This window comes from Aricia agestis, chromosome 3 (assembly GCF_905147365.1).
Source record: "Aricia agestis chromosome 3, ilAriAges1.1, whole genome shotgun sequence".
NCBI lineage: Eukaryota > Metazoa > Arthropoda > Insecta > Lepidoptera > Lycaenidae > Aricia > Aricia agestis.
Window position 1 is genome coordinate 13,983,309 of NC_056408.1, and position 24,077 is coordinate 14,007,385.

Sequence of the window (24,077 nt, forward strand, 5' to 3'; positions counted from 1 at the left end):
CGCAAGTACGTAGGTTCGCCGCGCTGGTACAATGTTTTTATCAGTAAGAGTTTGTTGTAGTCGTAAAGTCATGGTTTTACTGAAATTTCATATCAGAGTTACAAAAATCTTGAGTCAACTTGAGCTATATGCAAAATCATTCTAAAATAAAACAAAAATAGAAGTTAAATACTTTTATTAACCTACAACAAAATAATTATTGACAGTAACAAAATAATTATTAACATTATAATATTATATTCTATACTTACTTTAGTCTTAACTGTACATATTTAATGAATTAAAATACATTCTTTCATTTTCCATCGTTAGTGTCGACCAAATATAATATAAAACGACCGTGTCGTGCTTTTAAAGCACTTTTATCAGCCCTAAGTATATCATCAGAAATCATCAGCAATACACATGACAGACATGATTTTGAAATTATTATACAATTAGAACACTGAAGTCTTTTTTTAATGAAAGTCAGTGTTCTCGCGCGATGTCGGAGAAGGCATCGAGGATGTCCTGCGTGGAGAGCGGCATGGCGAGGTGGGCGCCGGGGTAGCAGGCGGCCAGGCGCGCCTGCAGAGCGACGTGCTGCGCGATGAACTCCTCCTGCATGGCGCGCCACACCACCTGCAGCAGCCCGCCCTCCTCGCTCAGGTGCTTCTCGACGGTACGGTACAGGCGGTGCAGCGCGCGCCGCACCTCCGCTGCCGGGTACAGCGCCAGCACGCGCCGGGCCTCATGCTTGCTGAACGCCGCGCGGTAGCACACCTCCTCCTCGCGCACGCCCGACGCCACCGCCTCCGCTACGCGGTCGAAGAACGCCGCCAGCTTCTCCAGTGGCCGCCCAAAGTACTGCGTCACGTAAGAGCGCAGCGCCTCCGCATAGCGCGCCTTCGCGTCGCGCCGCACGCCCTCCAGCGCCGGCACGCGCAGCGCGCTCACCACGGCGTGCAGGCGGTGGTAGTTCTCGAGCTGCACGACGGCGCGCGGCGTGCGCGGGTGCTGCGCGGCGGCCACGGCGCGCACCATGCCCGTGCACAACGACAAGTACCAGCGGTCGAGGTCGGCGCGTCGCCCGCCCGCGAAGATGGCTTCGCACACACCGCTCATCTCCTCCAGCTCGGGAATGAAGCTCAGCACGCCGCACTTGGGCCGCTTGGCCGCCTGCTTGACGGCGTCGGCCAGAGCCGCTAGCCGGTCGGCCACGGCGCGGTCGGCGCCGCGCTTGGCCGCCACGGCCGCCGCCGCCAGGGCCGCGCGCGCCCACCGCGCCTCCATCCCGCTGCCCAAATCTCCGCCCTCGCCCAAGACCCGCCGCCCCGCACAAGCCAACGCTCGCATAGCACCACTGAAAGTTAACGGATAAGCGATTTAACATTGCTCTATTTGTATGAAATATTGATGACTTTTGCGAAAAAAAAAAGAGATATTTACTTGTTATGTTAAAAAATAATACTAGTGTACTTATATAAAAATAATAATTATAATATTACGTTTTCCCGCGCCAAATACCATATTTTATAATAATGGGGAACATGAAATTTTGTACATTAAAAAACTTTTTATTAATGATCTTCCAATCCACGTTTTTAAATGCTTATTTTTTCACAAATCAACTACCAAATCAATGAAAAGGTGAAAACGCAATTGTCTTATTTTATGTACTTACTTTTAACATTGTAGTCGCATATTAATGCTATATTTTATATTATATGCATCTTCCCTTTTATTACTTGAATTGATTAACATATTTGAGGACACTCACTAGGGCTCCAGTCGTTCTATAAAAGCCACCAGACCGACGAGCTCGGCCTCTAGCGCGGGGAACAGCTCCGCGCGCAGTTTTCGCGCCGCCGCCCCTCCCCCGCGCCGCGTACTCTCCGCCACACCCGCCTCCGCCTCGCCGCCGTCCGCACCCGCCGAGTCCCCACCCTCCGCGGTTGCGCTCTAAATAAAAATAATAGTATTTTAAAAAGATAAAACCGACTTCAAATTGTATGTAATTAAGAATTAAAATTTCCTATCTCAAAAACTACCGATTTTGATGAAACTTGCAGTATTCCCTAAGTTGAGCAATACCTAATACAACAAAAAAAGAATCACTTAAATCAGACTATGCACGCACAAATATAACAACATACATACATACACTTGAAATTTGGCACATTTGTTCAGAAGCTGCTATAGATTAACATATACAAAAACCTCCTTTTTTGCAGTTGGTTAAAAATATATTGAATTGACAGACTCCAAATACATGTCCCGCAATCGCATCTGTGAATAAAGTTCAAATTTAAAAGTTTCATTTAAAAATGTATCTGACGGCGTCTACGCGTCACTTTGCAGCGGAAACTGAATGACCCTAACTCCTACCTTGGGCTCGTAGTCTAAGTGGAAGAACTGCATGCAGAAGTCCTGCTCGGCGTTGCAGAGGGTCTCGGCGAGGGTGAGCACTCGGTCGAGCGTGGGATCGATCTGGTCGTGCGAGGCGTGCTGCAGGGTGCCGCGCGCAGTCTCCGCCGCCCCCGCCAGCTCGCGCTCGTAGCTGCGGCTCCACGTGCCCACATACACCTTCAGCAGACCATCGAACGCCTTCTCGTCCATGTCCTTGAGCCAGCGCATGAAGGGCGCGTACACGAGCAGGCCGGCGTGATGCGGCTTGCGCTCGTTGGCCAGGTGGATCATCACGTTGTTGAGGTGCCGCGCCAGCGCCGCCGACAGCGCGTCGCGCGCGCGGCCCAGCCGCCGCAGCCGCTCCCGCACTGCGCCGAGCCGCGCCCGCGCCGCCGCCGCCGCCGCAGACCCGCCCTCGGGCCCCCCGCGCAGCGCAGTACGTAAGGCGTCCGCAGCCGCTAGCGCTTTCGCCCGCCCCTCCGCCGTCGCTAGAGATATCTGGGTCAAGGAAGGAAAACTTCTAAAATGGTTCATATTCCACTATGCCTCCTATAGCAGCCATTCTCAAAGTGTTTGCGGTCCCCTGGGGCTCAGAAGCCACGTAGGAACTCCGCGAGCGATACATACATTATTTTTAGGAATGTCATCAGACACCATCATGGCGATAATTCATTCAAAGACAAAACATTTTTTGGGGGGCCTTCAAATAAGTTTGAGAACCGCAACTGCTCTATGACATACAGTACCTCTGGTAGAGCATCGAGGTCGGCTAGCTCGGGTGGGTCTAGCCAGCGGTAGATAGCTGCTAACTCGCTGAGCAACGCGCGGGCTGCCGCGTCCGCCCGCGCCGCGCCCGACCGCGCCGACAGCGCTGCCGGTGCCGCGCGCGTCAACGCCTCCAGCCGCCCCAGCCGCGCCGACACGCCCGCGCCAGCCGTCACACCCGCTACGCACACACTTAGCATTGTAGTAGGTAACATATTATTAAAGAAATACAATTGCACATAAATTATCAAATGTTATTAATATATAAATTAATAATATTTGATGATTTATGTGCAACTGTATTTCTTTAATAATATGTTATAATTTCTAGATTTTCTAGCCAACTAAGCACACTTTACAATTCACTTTACACCTTCTAGTTTTTCAGCGAGGCGAGCTCCCCCGCCGTCGGTGGCGGCTGCGAGCATGCCGGCCACGTTGAGTGCATCGAGGCGCGCGAGCGTGTCGCCGAGCCGCTTGACGCGTCTCTCGGCGTCAGCATCGTCGGGATCGGCATCGTCAAGCAGCGCCGCGAGCGCCGCGTCCGACGGCGCACCGTCCACCGCGACACCTGCCGTCGCCGCCGCCAGCGCTGCACGCGAACGCTCGTCTGCACAGCTCCAGTTTAAAATCTCTCCATTAGATTCTATGGAGATTCCACCATCCTACAATTGATTGAGTTTGTTAAGAATTATTAATTGAAAATGTAAGTGGATGAAGTGGGTATAAAACATTCTTTTTAATGTTTATGTTTTGCATAAATAGAGGCATATAGGACCGTAAATATTTAAAAATTGGGTCTACCTCAAAAGGGACCGGACTTCCACCAAAGTAAGGGAATGCTCCGGCAAACTGAAGCATTCCCCTTGGCGCCAGGACTAGCTAAGCCGGGCAGGTTGCCATCCTTGCCCGGAGCCGTAAATTAGACGGACGCCTCCGCACTCCCGTCCTACGCCGGCGGAGCGGAACGGAGGATGGGTCATCCTCTCTGTTCCGCTCCGCAGCCTCTTTCTGCCTCATCGCTCTCGAGAATGCAGCGAACCATTCTCGAGAGCGAGAGGTCCCGCCCTATATATACGCCCTATAGTCTATACCAGTGTTCCCCAACCTTTTTGAGTCACGGACCCCTCGGGGTTCGCCGACCACAGGCTGGGAAACACTAGTCTATGAAGACAAATATTATAAATGAAAAATTTGACAGTAACACCCCAATCTCTGTATTTTATATAAACATCTACTATGTTTATTCTCTCATGAATTGTGGATCATGGATATATTCAAGGGGGTGTTAAATTCAGACCTTCTCAAAATGTTTAAAACATTATAGAACATTAATGCTCTGATAACATTACATAAAAAGTGCTTGTTTTTGTTGGTAACATGATGGGAAAATGAGAACTTCATAGCATCCCTATTAGGTTGACACCTAAAGTATTCATAGAAAAGAATTAAAGAAATTCTTAATATCAAAATCATTTCTTAGTATGAATATATATATAATAGCACTGCTCAGATTTAAAGTATGTGAAAGGTGTGAAATTAATTTGGATACAGATGACTAACTGGCAAATCCGTCTTGATGCGGATCGAGTGCAATGGCCATGAGCGCAGCTTCGTAGCATTATCGAATAGAATGAGATGATTCCCATCAATGGCCAAACGTTGTTTTTTATCTCCATTCGTCACTTCCACACTTATTGCCCCAGCGTCTACGCCTTCTATTCGACCACTAAAACTATCTTCCAGCTTCATGTTTAGTTTCGTATCTTGACAAAATTACAGAACTGAAAACATTATCATCTAGATTGTTATCAAATCGATAGATTATCTCTATAACTAATTAATATTAAATAAATAAAAATAATTATTATGTAAAATAAAGTCTAGATTGTTTTTAATTATTTTTGTTTTGTCAACTGTGTTTGTCAAAATTGACATTTGACTTTTCTTTTTTTTTCTTATTATGGCACTTCGGCTATATAGCCATGGCCAACAATTAAGCCTGGCCTTCCAGCGGGACAATGTGGCTAGCATTTTGAGCACTCTCCCTAAAGGCAGCAGTATGGATGACAACCTTTTTTTTATTTAAACTGTTCTTTTTTTTAATTTATTATTACGCTAGTTTTATTGTAATTTAGTTTTATTGTATTAGTTTATGGTATTAATATAAAATTGTTAAGTGTCAAGTACCTATTATAATTTATAAATGACGGGAAAACAGTGTTGTTACTTGTTGGCAACAAGTAGTTCATCCACGGAATATATAACACTACAGGAAAGAGCATAAGGGCGTGGCCCGCGTGCCATAGTTATGTCCAGCTGGACATAACTTAACTCGCACGCAAAAGGAAATTCGTGAGTACGGATTTAAACCTTACATTAGTTGACGTAAGGTGTAAAATTGCGTACAACTTCAAGTCTTATCATATTTAGCTGTCAAGCGCCATCTAGCGTTGAATAACTGAACTCGGTAGTCAGAGCTGGTATTGCTAAATTTAATTTTTTTTTATTTCAAAAGGGTTAGGGTTGTTTTTACGACATTGTATTTAAAAAAGAAATCTCTTTGTGATTGGTTATTTCTTTTGTGTGCGTAAAATGTTACTGTGTGAGTTTGGCGACAGCAGTTTCAATGAAACTTATTTGCTATGCCCCTTCCTTTAGTGTTATATTCTTTGAGTTCAACACTGTTTTCCCGCCATTTTGTTGCATACGTTTTTCAGCATCGTTTCTTTATATCGTCAAGTCAAAAGTCTAGCCAAAGTCGAAGTAAAAAGTCAATTCAGTAAAGTGGTAGACGTTTTACTGAAACTTTCGATGGATTTTTGGAGGGAACACAAAATAGCTCGTTTCTGGATATTGCATCACTTTCCTACACTTGTGTACGATAACTAATATCTAATGGTTAATATCGTACCAATATTACACATTAAAAATCCCATTAACACAATTTTAGGAAAATAATACAAAAACACAACATCACTCTTTCACATTCCTGACAAAACTCCGACATTTGAATTATTTTATTTGGTAAGTTCTACCTTATCTATAAAATCAAGTCTAGAGTCACCAACCAAAGATCTATAATACCCCACCATTGTAGTATCCCTAAGTCCCCAAGTAGGTAGTTTGTGCTTAGGTGGGAGCTTGGGGGCTGGGAGGATGCTGGGAGGACTTTATTACATATATAGTCCGTCCGTCCGTCGGTCCGTCAAGAAAGTGAAGAAATGAAAAAGTGGCAACATCGCCGTGTCATCCCTTTTTTCTTAGATTGATTTGAAAGGGATGACACAACGATGTTGCCACTTTTTCATTTCTTCACTTTCTTGACAGACTCTTATAGAGTCATACTAGAGTACTGGGTGACTCATAGACATAATATTATATACTGGGTGACTAGTGAACGCACCCTTATTAGCCCGACCGCACATTGTACGACATTTCTGATCAGAAACAGTTGAACGAACAGAAACTCACAACATCAATACTAGACACAAAAACAAATTACACCTACCCTACCCTAGAATAAAAATGCTTAACGAAAGTCCCTATTATATGTCCGTCAAAATTTACAATAAATTACCAGATTTCCTAAAAAAAGAAAATAAATTACCCTCGTTTAAAAGAAAACTAAACACATATCTAATAAAACACTGCTTCTACTCATTAGAAGAATATTTTAGTATAGATTTGAGTATTTAAAGTTAAGTTCATAAAATATATTAAGTAGGTATTATTAATATTTTATGATAATATAATACCGCTGTAATAATACTAATGTACAAGATAATTTAGTTTAATAATTTAGAATACCATAAAAATAAGAATATACTTGAATAATAATTATTAAAATTATAATTTTGTAATTGTTTTGCAAACGCCCGAACAAGGCATAAGTTGTATATTTCGTCAATGTATGTTGATTTATATATGTACTTGGTTGCAAATAAAAATTTGAAATTTGAAATTTGAAATTTGAAACGTCCGCGCTGTCTCTTACATTTTGTACTGAGCCGAGTGGGCTCGAACTCGCCGGAAGGATATTTCGGATAGTGTGCGGGGTGACGATCCGCCGGACAATGTGCGGCCGGGCTTAGTGGTTATGGAGAGCGTCCCGTTACTAATTTCAGTGTATTGGCCAGGGCGTTATTCTGACACTGACGTCATGGAAGCCAATCAAATTTTATTATACATAAATCAAAATATCCAGTATATTCAATATTGGGAGTTTCGAAACGGACTCTTGGTTAACAGCTGTTTTTGACATTTGACAGTGACATTTAGCTGTGTTGTTGTTCCGTGATGTCGAGATTTATCACATTTCTAACCTTTTGAAATTCAATTTTAATATGATCAAGGTCTGCAAGAGTAAAAACAAGAATGGGAAAAGTGATAGTTATCAAATGAAAATCCAACGAAGCGGACGCACGTTGCTACTTTTGCTTGGATATCTTAGATATCCTATCGCATATTGAAGTATTCCTGCACTACACAATAATTTATAGTACTTTTGCAAATTTGAATATTGTACAATGTCTTCGGTAGTGGAAGATATTTGTGAACTATTAGATAGTTATAATGGTCGCGACAAGGTACGGTATGCGGAAATACCTAAAACTTGATTTCTTTGTAGGCAGTGTAACTTTTAAAGATTCATTTTTGCTTAGTTAATTTTCGTGTTTCTTCTATTGCTCTTTAATATAAGAAGATTACAGTTTTAAATAAATTGTGTGTTGTAACACTACATTTTTGGACCACTTTATTTTACTTGATTAATATTAATTTATCATAAAATTATTCCTTTTAGGTTGTACGTCTTACATGCTATGCCTTTAAATTGTATGGTTGTATTAAAGAAGAAAAATCATGGCAAAGTGCAGGATCAAGACTGTCAAATGCAAGGATGATGTTAAGATTATTTGATGATATTCCAATGATAAGGCATACATACAGTTATGGACTAGGCAAACATGTAAGTTTCAGAATTTTATCACAATCCAAAATTTCTTTAGTCAGTTGTGACTTTTACAGGATAATTTTTTCACCAGTACAATAAATTTTACCACATCATTGGTATCAACAATGAAAAAAATATATATTTGTGAAATATACTCTATATTTCACAAATATATATTTTTTTCATTTGAATTAATTTATCCTTTATCCAATATAATACCGCTTGAGCGCACTAATTACAAGGCGACAATGGGTGCCGTATGAGGTAGAGGCGGCGGGGTGAGGTAAGCGATCCGCCGGGCGGCACAACGAGTTGCCTCATGGCGCATTCACACATGCCGTGGGCTTATACCGCCGGGTTTGCCGCCGGCTTTCAGACTGCCTTGCCACCAAAGCCGGCGGCATGTGTGGATACAGCATCAAATGTGTAATGCATCCACAATTTTTACTACTTTAGCAAATAAGTCCGGAGCTATTTTTGTTTTTATTCCAAAGGGGTAGTAACAAAAGTCGCTAGTATTTTTTCTTTTTGACAACTATTACGTATGTTTATTTATAGTACTGGTGAAAAAATAATCCTGTATAATTTAAATTGTTTAAGCTAAGGGTTGATTAAGTAAACATGAGAAATAGCTAATGATGGATTAAGAATACCTTTATGAACAAAACATATAATATAAAATAGTCCACCATTCGTAAGTATTTCCAGTCATTTCTCAAGTCACAATAATAATACACTCTGGCTTGTAATAAAATTGATACATTTTGTTACGTCAATGAAATGCCGAGATCCCGAGCAGACTGTTTTATTAATTGTTCACAATTACCCACAATATTACAAGTACCCACATTATACATAACACATTTATATTACTTTTATAACCAAATTTTAACAAAAAGATTGAAGTATGAAGAACTCACTTTAAGTAGAGTATTCTTTTATTATAGGAAAGTTCAAAAACAGCAGCAATTTTGGGTGTGATGGCAAACATGGTGGATCAAGCATTCTTGCCAGTGGAGAAAGCTTGCTGGCTGTATGATGTTGGCATACTGAAGTTGTCACCAAACACAGCAGACAAATTAGAAATATTTAGCACAGCATTGTGGGCAGCCAGCTTGTACATATCACTTCTACAGTAAGTGTTTTTGGGATATGAAAAATAAAACTTGAAAAAATATTAAAGTTTTCAGATAATTATTTCACAAAATATTTGATCTATTAAATGTTTTTTTAGGACATTCCGGTCACTTCGGCATCTTTGGTGGAGTAGAGATTGTCTCAGCCCCGAAATTGCAGTAGAAGTCAGAAAAAAACTGAACATAAACCTAGTTCTTCAAGCTGTTACTGCAGGAAAGTTATGCTTGGATATAACCCATGCAGTGAGCTGTTTGCCATCTGGCTGGTTGTGGGGTGAAAAAATTGGAGGAACAAAAGTTTCGGCTATTGCTACCACCTCCTCAGTTATTGGTATAGCAATGTATTTTGCCAAAAAAAGGCTACAAAAATGATTATTGTACAACATAGGATTTTCTATTACATAATTTTATTCCTAAATTATGTTTTGAGGTACTAGGTAGGTACCCTATATATTATTTTCCTCTATGAGGTAGGTACTATTTTGCTCTTTGTCTATGATAATGTCATAAAGAGTTTTTTTTTTAAATATGAATGTAGATATAAAACCGCATAGAGTAGCCGCTTTTGCGGTAAAGTGAATGGTTCAGGTGGATTTTATTTTGTCCATACAAAGTCGTGGGAAACATATTATATTATAAATTGTTACGTGCTAGGGTTCGCAGGATTTGGAGAGAAATACCTGCTGACTCTTTGAAGACTTTTATCACTAGCACTAGGTCCAAAATACTATACTGTACTCGACGAAACATTGCGGTAGCGGTCATTGACTCCCTGTCAAAAACTTGTCATTTTCTATATAAACCGCGATTGACAATGAAGTGTCAGATGTTGTCAATCGTGGCTTTGTATAGAAAATGACAAGTTTTTGACAGGGAGTTAATGACTGCTACCGCCATGTTTCGCCGAGTACAGTTTAAGCACTATCACTGTCCTAAATAGTAGCCAAGTCGTAAGTGTCACTCTTAATAACTTGTTTTCACACCGAAGTCGCCTGGAAGATCGCTCGAACTGAACTGATTCATTGGCCCGCCTGACTGCGGCTATGCGGATATGGGCCGAGGTGAGTGCCAGAATATTCCAGAGAATTCGTTTGTAGAACGTATCTGACTGATCTGACTCGCGTAAACATGGGTTGAATGTTTCTAGAGAATACGCGCATGTAATCTTACACTTAACGCCATCTAGGGATTTATGTTGTCTGTGTTCCCCCGATAAGTTCCGCTGGTTTGAAGCTAGATGAAGCTATGTGTCGTTAGTTCGTAACAATATAATTATATTTAATTGTGGTTAAAATTTTACCTTTTATTTTATTATTAAGTATTTCAAATAACTGAGAAATTCTGTACAACATAGGTGTACAAAATAACTGAGAAATAAGAGTGCAGAAGAAAGTTATTGTATAAATTATATTTTAACGAGTTTACAAAAATATGTGTAAATACATAGGTATTAGGTACTATTTAAATATTGTTAAGTATATTATGTATATTTTTTATGAGTTTGGAGTAAATGCAGTGCAGAAGACATGTTCATACTTGGTTCATACTTCGTTCAGTTAAAGTATACTGGTCGGTTCAGTTTTTTGTAATACAATAATAAACTACCACACATCACACTCACAGCTTACTTGTATTTATATAAATGTACGTTTCATTGGAATAATTTTCGAAGACGACGATTATTATTTTAAATAAACAATAACTTGCACAAGTGTTTTTTTTAAATATAATAGACTTAATTTATTTTCTCTCTCTCTCTTTCGTTTAACAAAATATTAAGTATACTTATGTATGCTAATTGCTAAGAAATCGCCTCCAAAACTTGCTAGCTAAAAAATTAAACTAATGTGAGGGAATAGATGCATTTAATTTAAAATTCATCCAAATGAACTGAAATTATAAATTCTCCAAGCCTCTACACAATGTAGCCCTTTAGGCATTCAGCGCCCACAAGGAGGCGTTGTCGCCCACTTTGGCTTTAAAAAAATTTAGTTCCTTGTACCTACTGGGGACTACTAGAGATAGCCGTATAAAATCAATATTTTATACTCCATTTAATAATACTCCCCACACCGATTTCGGTGACGGTGGCCAGCTTCATTGAAACCAGGCCAGGTACGCAAGAGTAATTTTATAGTGCTCGAGTGTGTGCGCAGTACACAAGAGCACTCTCTATTCCTTCACTCTCATTTACCTACATAGATAATCATAGGTACCCCTACAATGTAGACCTATGATAGATCTACATTGTAGGGGTTACTACTATCGACAGAGACGGCGTAAGCTGTAGACGGCATAGCAAAATAGACGGTGTGGGCGACCGCCCCTTGGACCACGAGGGTTTTTTAAGGATTTAACAGTTGTTGATACTGAAATATTAAAAAAATATATATTTATAAATAAAAGTTTTGAGTATCAATAAACTCTTTCTTTAATTATTCTTTTTAACAAAAAATTAAATCCGACTTCCAAAATAAAAACAAAAATAACATTTTTATGAAATAAGGGGGCAAACGAGCAAACGGGTCACTTGATGGAAAGCAACTTCCGTCGCCCATGGACACACGCATGACGCAACATCAGAAGAGCTGCAGGTGCGTTGCCGGCCTTTTAAGAGGGAATAAGATTACAGGGTGAGGAGGTAAGGAAGGGTAGGGAAGGCAAGGGTAGGGAATTGGGCCTCCAATAAACTCACTCACTCGGCGAAACACAGTCCAAGCGCTGTTTCACGCCGGTTTTCTGTGAGCCCGTGGTATTTCTCCGGTCGAGCAGGCCCATTCGTGCCGAAGCATGGCTCTACCACATCCTTATAATATGAACTAAAAAGTATTAAATAATTTTTTCTATCTAATAGTGCCTTTTTTCGAATTAGTCTAAATTTCTTAGCTGAATTTTCAGTTCTCTGACAGAATATTTGAAACTTTTGGAACAGGCATTGTTTTATGTAAGTATTTTCATACTTACATAAGAAAACAAAACGTATAAAAAAAAATTATACGTGGGAGAGCCATGCTTCGGCACGAATGGGCCGGCTCGACCGGAGAAATACCACGTTCTCACAGAAAACCGGCGTGAAACAGCGCTTGCGCTGTGTTTCGCCGAGTGAGTGAGTTTACCGGAGGCCCAATCCCCTACCCTATTCCCTTCCCTACCCTTCTCATCCCTACCCTCGCCTATTACCCTATTCCCTCTTAAAAGGACGGCAACGCACCTGCAGCTCTTCTGATGCTGCGAGTGTCCATGGGCGACGGAAGTTGCTTTCCATCAGGTGACCCGTTTGCTCGTTTGCCCCCTTGTTTCATAAAAAAAAAAATACTAAGGGTTCAATTCATACTAGTGTAGTATCGAATCAATTTACTTTTCTTTTTTCTTTCGAATCTCAGAAGACGTAATGTTAAAATTAAGGTTGAATTTGTGATGTTCAATTTTGTGGTAAGTACATAAGTCGATTAGAACTTGAATAATTTATTTTGAAACAACATTATATTTTTATTAAAATCGCTATGAAAAGTACCAATAATAATAAGCACATAACTTGATGATATAATTATTGTGTTTATGATATAGTGTTGGGGCATAATGTATCCATATACAACCATTTATCCATATACAACCATGTGACATTGATGACCCTGAAGTGGTAATGACGATGATGATGAATGTAATTTGCATAGTAGCATATGCTTTCAGTTCTTAAAATAGCGACTGAACCCCCAAACTTGTATCTATTAGGAATCCGGAGTTCTGTTCGGATCTATCTATATACAATCTTATACAGGGTGTAACAAAAATAAGTGATAATACTTTAGGGTGTGTACGTGTTCCTTGTACAGAGTTCACTGTGAAAGTGGCAGCGCTGAAAGACCAAAAAATTATTTCACTTTTGTATGGGGAAACTCGTGGCGCTCGGGCCCTTGCCCATACAAAAGTGAAAATTTTTTTTCGTCTTTCAGAGCTGCTACTTTCACAGTTAACTCTCTACAATGAACACGTACACACCCTAAAGTATTATCACTTATTTTTGTTACACCCTGTATAGATAGATCCGAATATATCTTAGGAATCATAGTATACCTTGGTGTAAAATCTTGCATTTTGGTAAAACCAAAATCACTATACCTATATGTTTCCATATAAGTTTTGAGGAGTTCCCATCCCTCGATTACTCATACATCCCATCATGAGATCACCACTTTTGTGAAAACGGGACCAAATTGGAGTGAAAGTGAAAAAATCGGTTCACAAACGGCGGAGTAATCGTTGAACATACAAAAATAAAAAATAAAAATATACACAGCCGAACATGTAACCTGCTCCTTTTTGGAAGTCGGTTAAATAAAAAAAAACTGTCCTCGTGCGTCATCCATCAGAGGGCCTCGCAATATACAGGGTGTAACAAAAATAAGTAATAATACTTTAGGGTGTGTACGTGTTCCTTGTAGAGAGTTCACTGTGAAAGTAGCAGCGCTGAAAGACCAAAATTTTTTTTACTTTTGTATGGGGAAACTCGTGACGCTTGGGCCCTTGCCCATACAAAAGTGAAAAAAAAATTTCGTCTTTCAGCGCTGCTACTTTCACAGTGAACTGATTTATACATATGACTTTGTTTACCAATGTCGTAGTATTCCATAATACTTATCTATGCAAATGAACTGGATACACAAGTTTTTGAAATTCTACGAAAGAGCAGCCTTTTAAGAATCTGCATCAAAAATCCCCAAAAACGTTTACAAAAACGCAAGCGTTTTATGGATCACAAACACTTCGATTCGAAACAAGGAGCAGGACGTCGCTTGTTATTTACAACCGATTAATTGTATCTCTATTTCGGTGACATGGATGGCCAGACTAAAATGTGAGAAAATAATAACTGCTTAAAGCAAAGTTAACTGTGGAATTAAACTAGTGATAATTATCATAATAGTGAAATGATCTTGCGGTTCGTGTAGAAAATACCTACAGCTGTGAAAGTGATTGTTTCCGAATTCCGAAAATATGAATATTTCACTACCCAAGGTAAAGGAACAAAACCCGGTAAGAGATATATGATTTACAGTTTATACTATCTAAGTGATATATGGCGATATGCAGCTTCCAAATTTGCTAATCTACATAATTAATGTAATATGAGCTAGTAGTTAGTGTATGATTTTTTAAAAGATTTTCCCTTACTCATTTATCAGCCATTCATGTAATATTGGCTCAACCCTATTCAGAGTCCCTTGCAATTTCGAAGCTCTTATTCTTTACAACCTCTGTCCGCCGTACTCAGAGACATTTAATTATGATTAACGTTTAATTTAATGATGAGTTTGACAGATTATATATGGGGCTTATGTCAAAATTTTGAATTAATTACATTTAAGTGATTAATGTTCCACTTAGTGTAAAACTATCACTAACTAGCTGACCCGTAATTAGGTATAAGCACCGATTTTTAAAGGTCATATAATTGGGATGCTGTTTTAATTAATATAGTCTTAAGTGGTGTCAAAGTTGATATCGAACTAATAATAATAATTAAATACTATCTTAAGACGCTGACAGAGCATCAGCCAAGATTATTATTGAGTAGGAGATTGAGAGCGATTTATACATACGGGCCTACCGCCTACGCCTATTTTATCGGTTTATCCGATTCATCATTTAAAGACTTTTTCTACAGGTATAATGTGTTATCCGTTTCCTACGAGCACTAACAATATCTAATCTACATACCCAAATTGATAAAAAAAATCATTTGTTTTGTGATCATTTTATGTAATATCAGTTGCTCCTTACTGAAAACTGAATGTGTGATAGGTGTGAATGGTGATAGAAAATAATGACTGTTGTTAATGAGATCTGTGAGTTGTTGCAGGTGCATGCTAATCGCGATAAGGTCAGTTTGTAGACACATTTAGGGAAAACGACCACATCGTTGGCAGGCATCCCATTATTGGCACCTTAGATTTTTGTTTCGAATTATTAGGATTTAGGAATGACAAAAATAGGAATTGCCAATAATTGGGCAATAATAAATAAATTTGTTTTGTGCATATTGTTATTAATTAATAATTATTATAATTTATTAGCAGTAGACGAATCATCAATGTCAACATGAGATAGGTCATTGGCCCAATGCAAAATATGATCTATCTCGTGTTCATGAATTCACCGTAAACTTCGCGACATGATAGACTTAATAAATAATTGAAGACATGAGTGGACGAAGTGGGTAACTAACATTTTACAACATTATTCAATTACTTAAATTTTCCCTTAGGTATAATTAGAATTTAGAAGAAACCAAGGTATAACTTACCTAATTTACCCAAAATTTACTATCTAGGTAATATATCTAGCTATACATATAGAATCAACATTTTCTTTTATTCTAATTATTTTTTAAGTTCCGTACCCAAAGGATAAAAATGAGACCCTATTATTGAGACTTCGATGTCTCTCCGTCTGTCTGTCTGTCTCCAGGCTTTAACTCGATAACCGCTATAGCTAGACTTCTGAAATTTTCACAGATTGTGTATTTCTGTTGCCGCTACAACAACAAATACTAAAAACAAAATAAAATTAATATTTGAGCGGGGCTCCATTACAAAAAACATTATTTTTTTTGGCCTTTTTTGCTCATTATCATTATCAATAATGGCAACAGCTAGGAACATAAAATTTTCATAAATGCCTTAGTTATAACGTCTACTTTAAAAATTAATAAGTAATAATATTCAAATAATATAAAAATTTAAGCGGGGCTCCCATACAAAAACACAATTTTTGGCCTATTTTTCGTCTATAATGGTACGGAACCCTTAGTGCGCGAGTCCGACTTGCACTTGGCCGATTATTCTAGCCCTAAAACCTCCGGTTACTTATTAAAAAAAAGACAGTTTTCAAATTGTTACTGTAATACTAATAGTAACTTAATATGTAACTCTACTTGTAAACTAAGAGTTATGATTTATGAATAAGGGCTAATCCAGCTGGTTATTCTCATACATATAATAAACTACCGTAAACTTAGTAAAAATAATATTATGAGTGTGTGGAAAATATTGTTTACCGCGTTGGGTTGTCCAACGATTCCACGAACATTTCCGAAATGCGTCATTCCAGATGCTGCTTTACAGCTACGTGATACGTCAATGGGTCCTCACAAACGTAATATCCTCAGACTTTTACAAATCTTCCTTTAAGTTTGCAGTGATTCATGACTACAAATGTGGCCGTTGGTTTTGAACACGGCATGAATCATTGTTTAACTTTGACATTTGCTCTATATTACTTAGCTCACTTCAAAGCTAATGCCTAGGAGGTCTAGGTAACCATCAAAGATAAAACCATAATTTAAGTATTTCGCAAATAAAGTATTACCAATTTTATAATCCCTTAGGTAGTTTCGCTTACATGCTACGCTCTAAAGCTATGCGGTTCGTCCGGGAATCGGCCAAGTCTGATGAAAGCCAGCGCTGGGCTGGCCAGTACACGAGCTACCCTTCGTCTGTATGACGATGCGGCAGTGCTGAAGGCAGTTTATAGTTACGGACTGGGAAAGCAGGTATGTGTCTATATTTAAACGTGCTTTGCCCAAAATACGTGTAAACGTGTGTCGCGAGTCGCACTCGCGACCTTGTTTACCTAAGTGTTACGTTATACATATCTGGTTCAGTTTTATTTTTATTTTACTGTAGGTACCGGTTATCGCAGCTTTTCCCAAAGGGGGCGATATAGTCTAAGCATGGTCTAAGCGATAAGTTTGAGAATGGCGAAATATAGAGATAAGGGTCCTAAAAATACGTGCGATAGCTCATTAGATTCGATAAGACGTCTAGAAAAATGTATCCGAAGCGTGTATTAGCACACAAAAAAATAGTCGTAATACCTTTTTTTTGCAATCTAATTTACTTATTACTTTTGCAATTTCTTGTGTGCTAATACACGCTTCCGAAACATTTTTCTAGAAGTCTTCCCGAATCTAATGAGCTATCGCACGTATTTTTAAGTCCCTTGTATCTAAATATATTTCGCCATTCTCATCTTATCGTTCAGACTAATAACGCGGCGCTCCCTAAAGGAGGACGGTGTGGGACCCAGAAAAAAAATGGGGGCGTTGTGTAGATAGGGGGGGGGGGGGGGGTGATTTGTAATTTGATTTCATCTAGATGCATTTAAATTGAACGTTCAAATCGGGAGCGCCTAAACATAATTTGCTTTCAAAGTGGGCATTTTGTCTAAAAAAAAAAGTTTGGGAACCCCTGGGTTATCGAAGTTATAATGATTATTATCATCACTGTCAACTGTTTATTATTTCGCCGGTTGACTAACCACCACACACCGCCGTACTTAATGGAATATTAATTACTTACTTACTGAAATATAATTACTTAACTCAAAATTTTGACAGATAAGCCCCATACATTATCTGTCAAACTCTTCATTAAATTAAAGGTTACGCATAATTAAATGTCTCTCAGTACGGCGCGCGGCGGCCACAGATATTAAATTATGATTAACTTTCAATTTAATGAAGAGGACAATGTATGGGGTTTATGTCAAAATCTCCATTTAAGTAATTAATGTTCCTCTCAGTACGGCGCGGGCGGGGAGTGCGGCAGTGAGTCTCAAGCGATTAAGCTTTTTATTGAAGTACGTGTCGCGGATTAATTAATATTGAGTATCTTTAACCTACAAATAGCTAGATTTTTTTAACGACCCGGTTCAATTACCGTCTGGAGAAATACATTTTAAATACTAGCTATCTCCTATAGTTTCGGATTCCGCTTTTAAAAATGCCTTTTTAAAAATTCACTCTTTGAAAGTAGCAGCGCTGAAAGAATAACTTTTTTATTATTGTATGGGCAACTTCATGACGTTCGGGATAACAATTAAGAGGATACAACAGGGGCTAGAGAAATGAAAAAAAGTACGTGTAATATCTATAGCTGTCTCCCTTACCTCAAGCCTATAGGTACCGCAGAACGCGATAGAGACAACTGCAGAAAATCCAGAAAATCAACGATTCGTTGTCCCCTGATTCCTTCTCCAAAACTTAACCGATTTAAGTACTTTTTTCATTAAAGATTAAAAAAAGGCTTGAGCTCTGATCCTATGTTTTGCTTTTTTTGTATAATCTAGCCAAATCTGTTTTCTGGACGTTTGAACACAGTGGAAAATCTGGCCATTTTTTGGGTTTTTGAACGTTCATATCTTATTTAATAATTAAATTATGAAAAAAAAGAAAACATAGGGACATTGTATTAGTGGCCGTAGATATTCAGGAAAAAAAATTATAACTCTACTAGCATTATCCAGGGAGGAAACAGGGGACAACGTTTGTATGGAAAAAAGGGCGGTGTGGAATCCTCTTAACATAGAAAAATAGAAGTCAAATGTAACTCTTTCAGGATGGCCCATTCTGGGGCACGCTGGGAGTGTCAAACGGCCTATTCACTCTGGCGTACCTGCAAGCCGAGAAGTTAATGTGGCTCGCCGATACCGGCTGTCTTTCCCTCGACGAAAAAACCGTCTACAGGGTGAAGGTCGCGCACAAACTGTTCTGGTCGCTGTACACATTTGTGGGACTCATAAGGTTCGTTCCAGCAAATGAAGTAGATATAGAGCCCTTAAATCTATCTACTTAAGATCGGCTGCGATGGAACTTTTGGTGATGGGGTATGTAATTTTGAAAAGGGGGACCGGAAATAATAGATAAGCACAATTAGATTATCATATATATTGGATCCGAGATCATTGAGTCAATGATATTGGATAACGTAATATAGACATATGATTCATTTCTTCCTTTATCATAGATTTTTGACATTTGCTGAGAGATTGGATCCAATACGGTCATAGAAATAGGTGTTGCCAGTTATTTAATATAAAAAAGAGTTTTTAATTTCTTGTTCGTTAATATGTTTCAAATAATGTAATGTAATTATTTTTCTAATTATATACTTCGATAATCTTGCTGAAATAACAAAAAACAAGCCATATTAAAAAGACAATCTCTTTTGACAAATCGAATTCTCTGAGATCTAGTAACCCTGACGTCAATACCTGTCAGCGTTAGCGTCCTCCATTGGCTATTGAAACCACATATGACGTAAAATAGGATCAATGATATATGATAATGTAATATGCAGATATGATCAAATGATCATATATATTGGATCCTATATATGATCACAGAAATGATCCAATATAAATGATAATGTAATACCCCCCTTAAACAAAATGACCTTCTATAAATAATGTTAGTATAATCAAGCGTTAGGTAATTATCCCGTCGAGCGAGACAAAATCGTATCTTCTACTAATTATAATTGTTTAGATAAATTACAGTTTCTCAAACAATATAGGTATTGTAATATATAAAACTCAAAGGTGACTAACTGACTGATTGACATAGTGATCTATTAACGCACAGCCCAAACCACTGGACGGATCGGGCTGAAATTTGGCATGCAGGTAGATGTTATGACGTAGGCATCCGCTAAGAAAGGATTTCAAATAGGGGATGAAAGTTTGTATATAATAATACTTTATAACGCGAGCGAAGCCGCGGGCAAAAGCTCGTATTGTAATATAATCATTTTCAGGTTTTGTCTAGTGTGGTTTGTCTACAATCTACATGGTAGAAAACTGTAAAACCATGTGTTCACTTCTATAATTTCTTGTGTCTAAGATTCCATTTTTACCCTTTTAGGTCTTTACGAGCTCTCCACATCGCAGCTCAGAATTTAAACCAAGCTAAGCGTACGAAATGCGCGCCGCGGCGGTTCCAGTACGCCACGTTAACTACTACCAAGCTGCTGCTGGATTTTATCCACGCGGTCACGTGGTTACCACGAGGGTGGTTATGGGGCGGGGCCGTGCGGACGTCGCACGCCGCGGCGCTCGCCACTGCGGCCGCCGCGCTCGGGATAGTGCTACACTTTGAGGGGAAGAAGCTTCAACAGCGATAAACTTGTGCTGAAGAATAATTACTCTTGTACGTGTGATATTAGTACTGTAGAACCAATTTTCAAATGGACATTACGTTATATTATTGACAGCTATGGTTGCTCTCTGTGGATCAACAAGCGGAACTCCAATAACAATAAGTTTTATTGAATTGCATTTTACGAATAATAAAAACTAAGGAAAAGTAACTCCGTCAAAAAACATGTTCCACAATACTTGTCAAAAAAGTGTACCTTATGCCGGCACTCAACATTGTGTGTAGAACGGGCGTTCGCGCGTTGGCCGTAGGTATTTAGACGTTGCCCGACGAGTCTGCGAGCATCTGCGAGCTTGCCGCGCGGGTCGGAAATGTCGGCAAAGATGAAAGGACATTTGTCGCAAGCTTCGTGCTCCATCCACACATAGGCCGCGCGACCAGTTCGCCCGGAGTTATAGTTATGATAATTATAATAATATGTTATAATTTTTATATGTAATAATTAAATAAATAATAAGTAGGTAATAAAATAATTACTTATATTATATTAATATTATAAAACTAGCTGTTGCCCGCGACTTCGTCCGCGTTAGCATAGTAGATCACGTCCCAAGTATTATTTAATGTACAAAAACATTCAATGTACAGAATTGACTTTCCTACGATTTTATTATATAGTAGATGTTCCGCGCGGCTTCGCTTGCGTAATTTAGGAATTTCACGCAACCGTACATTTGTCCGCAAAAAATAGCCTATGTCCCTTCACGTAGTCTATTCATCATGTTTGCCAAATAACATAAAAATTGCTCCAGTAGTTCTTAAGATAATAAGCAATTTCATATAATTTCCCCCGATTTTTCCACATTTTCCTGTATTTCTTCAGCTCCTATTAGTATTAGCATAATAAAATATAACCTATAGCCTTCCTCGATAAATAGGCCATCTAACACTGAAAGAATTTTTCAAAACGGACCAGTAGTTCCTGAGATTAGCGCGTTCAAATAAGCCCTTTCATATAATTTCCCCCGTTTTTCCACATTTTCCTCTATTTCTTCGCTCCTATTAGTCTTAGCGTAATAAAATATAGCCTATAGCCTTCCTCGATAAATGGGCTATCTAACACTGAAAGAATTTTTCAAATCGGACCAGTAGTTCCCGAGATTAGCGCGTTCAAACAAACAAACAAACTCTTCCGCTTTATAATATTAGTATAGATATTATGTAAAAGTGAGTTTATTTCTTTGTTTGTTACGTTTTCTCGCCTTTTATGTATTAATTTCGAGAATACCCTTTAAAAAAATTTCTTGTCCACATTTACAAAGTAATTATAAGCTGTGAATAAATATACAGCTGCAGGTGTTAGCGACTCAACATCCATTTTGAATCCGTCCGCACATTGGCGCGATCCAAAGCATACTGAAGTCTGAACGACCTTCCTATGTGTGGATTACTCACAAACGCCGCTGCAAGCGCACCGCTAACGCGTTGGCAGACGCGTTGGCCAACGCGTTCGTCTATATGGGGAGGCGGCCTTAGGTACACATTTCAATACATTTGCAATATTTAGGTGACCTTGAGCGGTACTAGGCTGACGTTACATGACAGGATCAAAAGGAACCAAATTTATAACGGTAATAGTATGGGAGTTACGATTCCTTAGTTTTTATTATTCGTAGATTGCATTCCATAATAATACACATCTAGTAAAATAAACTAGACATTATATTTATAAGAAAACAAAAATAATTATTTAAACTTGAATCCCCTGTATCATATAGGCGTATGATTATATTCTGGCCTAGACCAGGCTTAACCTTCACATAGTTTGGCCAATGCGATTAGAAGCCTTCGAAAAACACAATACCTACCTTAAAATTGCTCAAATGCCTACAGAGATATTAATATTACTGTTGTTACAGTACTTCACATAATATTTCCTTGTCCATAACAATAGTACGGTCTTATCGCAAGATTAAAACATATCTTATCCAGTAGATAGAATTAGATAAACTGTACACATGTGACCTCTGTAATCGCTTTAATTATTTTGTTTTATATTTTATTGTAATATCTATGTATATCTTACGCACTATGAAAAGTACACCTAATATCAAGCGCTCTGTTAAGCGACTGTCTTCCTAATGTTCGGGCCACACTAACGAGAAACGCCGTTAATTATCGCGTTAATTCTAAAACATGTTATAGCATTATCGCCTTTAATTAGTGGCATGTAAGGGCGATAATGCTATAACATGTTTTAGAATTAACGCGATAATTAACGGCGTTTCTCGTTAGTGTGGCCCGAACATAATTCAACCAAATATAATAATTAAGGAAATATTTTTATGTATATAAGTAGTGCCTATTAAGGTTGTTATAATTTACTTAGGTAAGTACTTAATTTACATTTACGTCTTCAAGGGCACAGTATAAGTAAAACGTCATTATAATATAAAAGAATTTGTATTAAACTTGAAGATCACAGAAAATTTTAAAAAATCTTTCTTATTTCTTATAATTTGGCCGATTAAAATAAAGTATAATAACAAATAAGAATCACAAAATATCTAACATTAAAGTTGCTAGTTTTTTACAAAACCATCAAGCCATATGACGAGAAACGATGACGAAAAATAAATTTGTAAATACCTACGACCTACGTTGGCCTTAAACCAATTTTGATGACTATTTAAATAATAATAATTGTCAAAGTAATATAAGATTAAGGGAAACCAAATTATTGTATAATTTAAGCATACTTAATGTTTTTTCCTAAACCATATTTTAATAATGTAATGCAGCATAAGTTATGACTTATGAGACTAAAAATAATCGTATGTTAATATTATTCACATAATTAAGTATAATATGACTATAAAAGAGATTTTATAGTAGCTATCCGAGTATTATTTAAGATTTTAGTTTTTAGTTAGATACCAAATCCTTTTAAATAATTTTTATATTGTTATAGCGAGTGAATATTTTTATTCTGTTTCGATAGTTTCCATAACGAATACAAGCAACCTTTTGTAAGGCAACTTTCCTACCTAAAAAACTGGTGGTTTCAAGTATTTTTAGTAGTAAGTATGTATAATAAATTTTATTTACCGGTACTGTTGAGACTACAGATTTATTAGGAATAAGAAAATATGGTTCGCGAAATAACATAATGAGTTATGTAACTATGTAAATAAATTCTTATTAAACATAAACTTGTCTTATGTTTATAGACCTCATTATAATAATAATTAAAGACACATTAAATCATGAAGGAACGGAAGGTTTTCTTCTCTAATTATTTAAACTATAAAATAATCTTACTTACAAACATTCGTATATTATGTAAAACGAAAAATGAGTAGAGTTGACCCATATAAGTGCTTTATAGAATTGATAACATACTTATAACATTTATTGGACTAGGACATTGATATACTAAATCTAATCAGGCTTTTTATTCGAAGCACTTAGCGCTTTACCGCTATCAAGTGTGCCTCATGTCATTTGATATTAAACCTTATCACCATCACCGAAGGTACACATTTCGACTTGAGATATTGTTAACTATAAATCGGTGGGTGCCAAGTTAAGCTCCTCTTCAAAGTAGACTTTACGGTCTGGGAACAGCATCACAGCTAGACGGGGTAAGTAGCCAGGCTTGGGATATTGGCCCCATTTGATGATATCACTCACATTGACACCTAAAGAGGAGGAAGATTGGCACGCGTTTTCGTACTCCTTATACGGCGACTGGACGCCTGTAGACGGTAAATTGCTCAGGATGCACAGACCCAAGAAGCACAGGAGACGGTGCCTGCGAAAAAAAAAAATGTTGTACCATGCACTGTATTTGGACTCTAATATAATATGAGTAAAAATCTAATATCCATCTCAACTA

At 38.3% G+C, this 24,077-nt stretch overlaps 4 protein-coding genes across 5 annotated transcripts in view; 2 read left to right on the top strand and 2 right to left on the bottom strand.

The window, feature by feature from the left end:
- Positions 1-253: 253 nt before the first annotated feature.
- On the bottom strand, positions 254-5,022 carry LOC121740619 (exocyst complex component 1). The gene is made up of 6 exons (XM_042133353.1): positions 4,717-5,022; positions 3,527-3,818; positions 3,135-3,334; positions 2,368-2,886; positions 1,760-1,941; positions 254-1,342 (listed from the first exon to the last, which is right to left on the bottom strand). The coding sequence occupies exons 1-6, from the start codon at positions 4,903-4,905 to the stop codon at positions 469-471; spliced, it is 2,256 nt and encodes a 751-aa protein (XP_041989287.1). The 5' UTR covers positions 4,906-5,022; the 3' UTR covers positions 254-468.
- A 2,399-nt stretch (positions 5,023-7,421) lies between these two features.
- LOC121740499 (peroxisomal membrane protein 11C-like) lies at positions 7,422-9,630 on the top strand. Its single transcript, XM_042133212.1, has 4 exons — positions 7,422-7,742; positions 7,958-8,122; positions 9,055-9,242; positions 9,342-9,630. The coding sequence occupies exons 1-4, from the start codon at positions 7,683-7,685 to the stop codon at positions 9,613-9,615; spliced, it is 687 nt and encodes a 228-aa protein (XP_041989146.1). The 5' UTR covers positions 7,422-7,682; the 3' UTR covers positions 9,616-9,630.
- Positions 9,631-14,858: 5,228 nt separating this feature from the next.
- On the top strand, positions 14,859-20,263 carry LOC121725341 (peroxisomal membrane protein 11C-like). Its single transcript, XM_042112234.1, has 4 exons — positions 14,859-15,124; positions 16,631-16,795; positions 18,642-18,826; positions 19,946-20,263. The coding sequence occupies exons 1-4, from the start codon at positions 15,068-15,070 to the stop codon at positions 20,202-20,204; spliced, it is 666 nt and encodes a 221-aa protein (XP_041968168.1). The 5' UTR covers positions 14,859-15,067; the 3' UTR covers positions 20,205-20,263.
- A 2,983-nt stretch (positions 20,264-23,246) lies between these two features.
- The window catches only part of LOC121725768 (ectopic P granules protein 5 homolog), a 41,873-nt gene continuing 41,042 nt past the window's right edge, over positions 23,247-24,077 (bottom strand). For both annotated transcript variants that reach the window (XM_042112870.1, XM_042112869.1), the window contains exon 39: positions 23,247-23,993. In XM_042112870.1, the coding sequence (XP_041968804.1) occupies positions 23,744-23,993 (250 nt within the window). In that variant the 3' untranslated portion in view covers positions 23,247-23,743. The remainder of the gene's footprint in view (positions 23,994-24,077) is intronic.

Excerpts from the sequence above, each read along its gene's own strand:
- LOC121740619 (XM_042133353.1), bottom strand. The coding sequence starts at position 4,905 with ATGAAGCTGGAAGATAGTTTTAGTGGTCGAATAGAAGGCGTAGACGCT. Across the intron at positions 3,335-3,526 it reads CCTCGCTGAAAAACTAGAAG|CGGGTGTGACGGCTGGCGCG; the intron begins GTGTAAAGTGAA and ends GTGTGTGCGTAG. Across the intron at positions 1,942-2,367 it reads ACTTAGACTACGAGCCCAAG|AGCGCAACCGCGGAGGGTGG; the intron begins GTAGGAGTTAGG and ends ATTTTTATTTAG.
- LOC121740499 (XM_042133212.1), top strand. The coding sequence starts at position 7,683 with ATGTCTTCGGTAGTGGAAGATATTTGTGAACTATTAGATAGTTATAAT. Across the intron at positions 8,123-9,054 it reads GTTATGGACTAGGCAAACAT|GAAAGTTCAAAAACAGCAGC; the intron begins GTAAGTTTCAGA and ends CTTTTATTATAG. Across the intron at positions 9,243-9,341 it reads TTGTACATATCACTTCTACA|GACATTCCGGTCACTTCGGC; the intron begins GTAAGTGTTTTT and ends ATGTTTTTTTAG.
- LOC121725341 (XM_042112234.1), top strand. The coding sequence starts at position 15,068 with ATGACTGTTGTTAATGAGATCTGTGAGTTGTTGCAGGTGCATGCTAAT. Across the intron at positions 16,796-18,641 it reads GTTACGGACTGGGAAAGCAG|GATGGCCCATTCTGGGGCAC; the intron begins GTATGTGTCTAT and ends TAACTCTTTCAG. Across the intron at positions 18,827-19,945 it reads ACATTTGTGGGACTCATAAG|GTCTTTACGAGCTCTCCACA; the intron begins GTTCGTTCCAGC and ends TTACCCTTTTAG.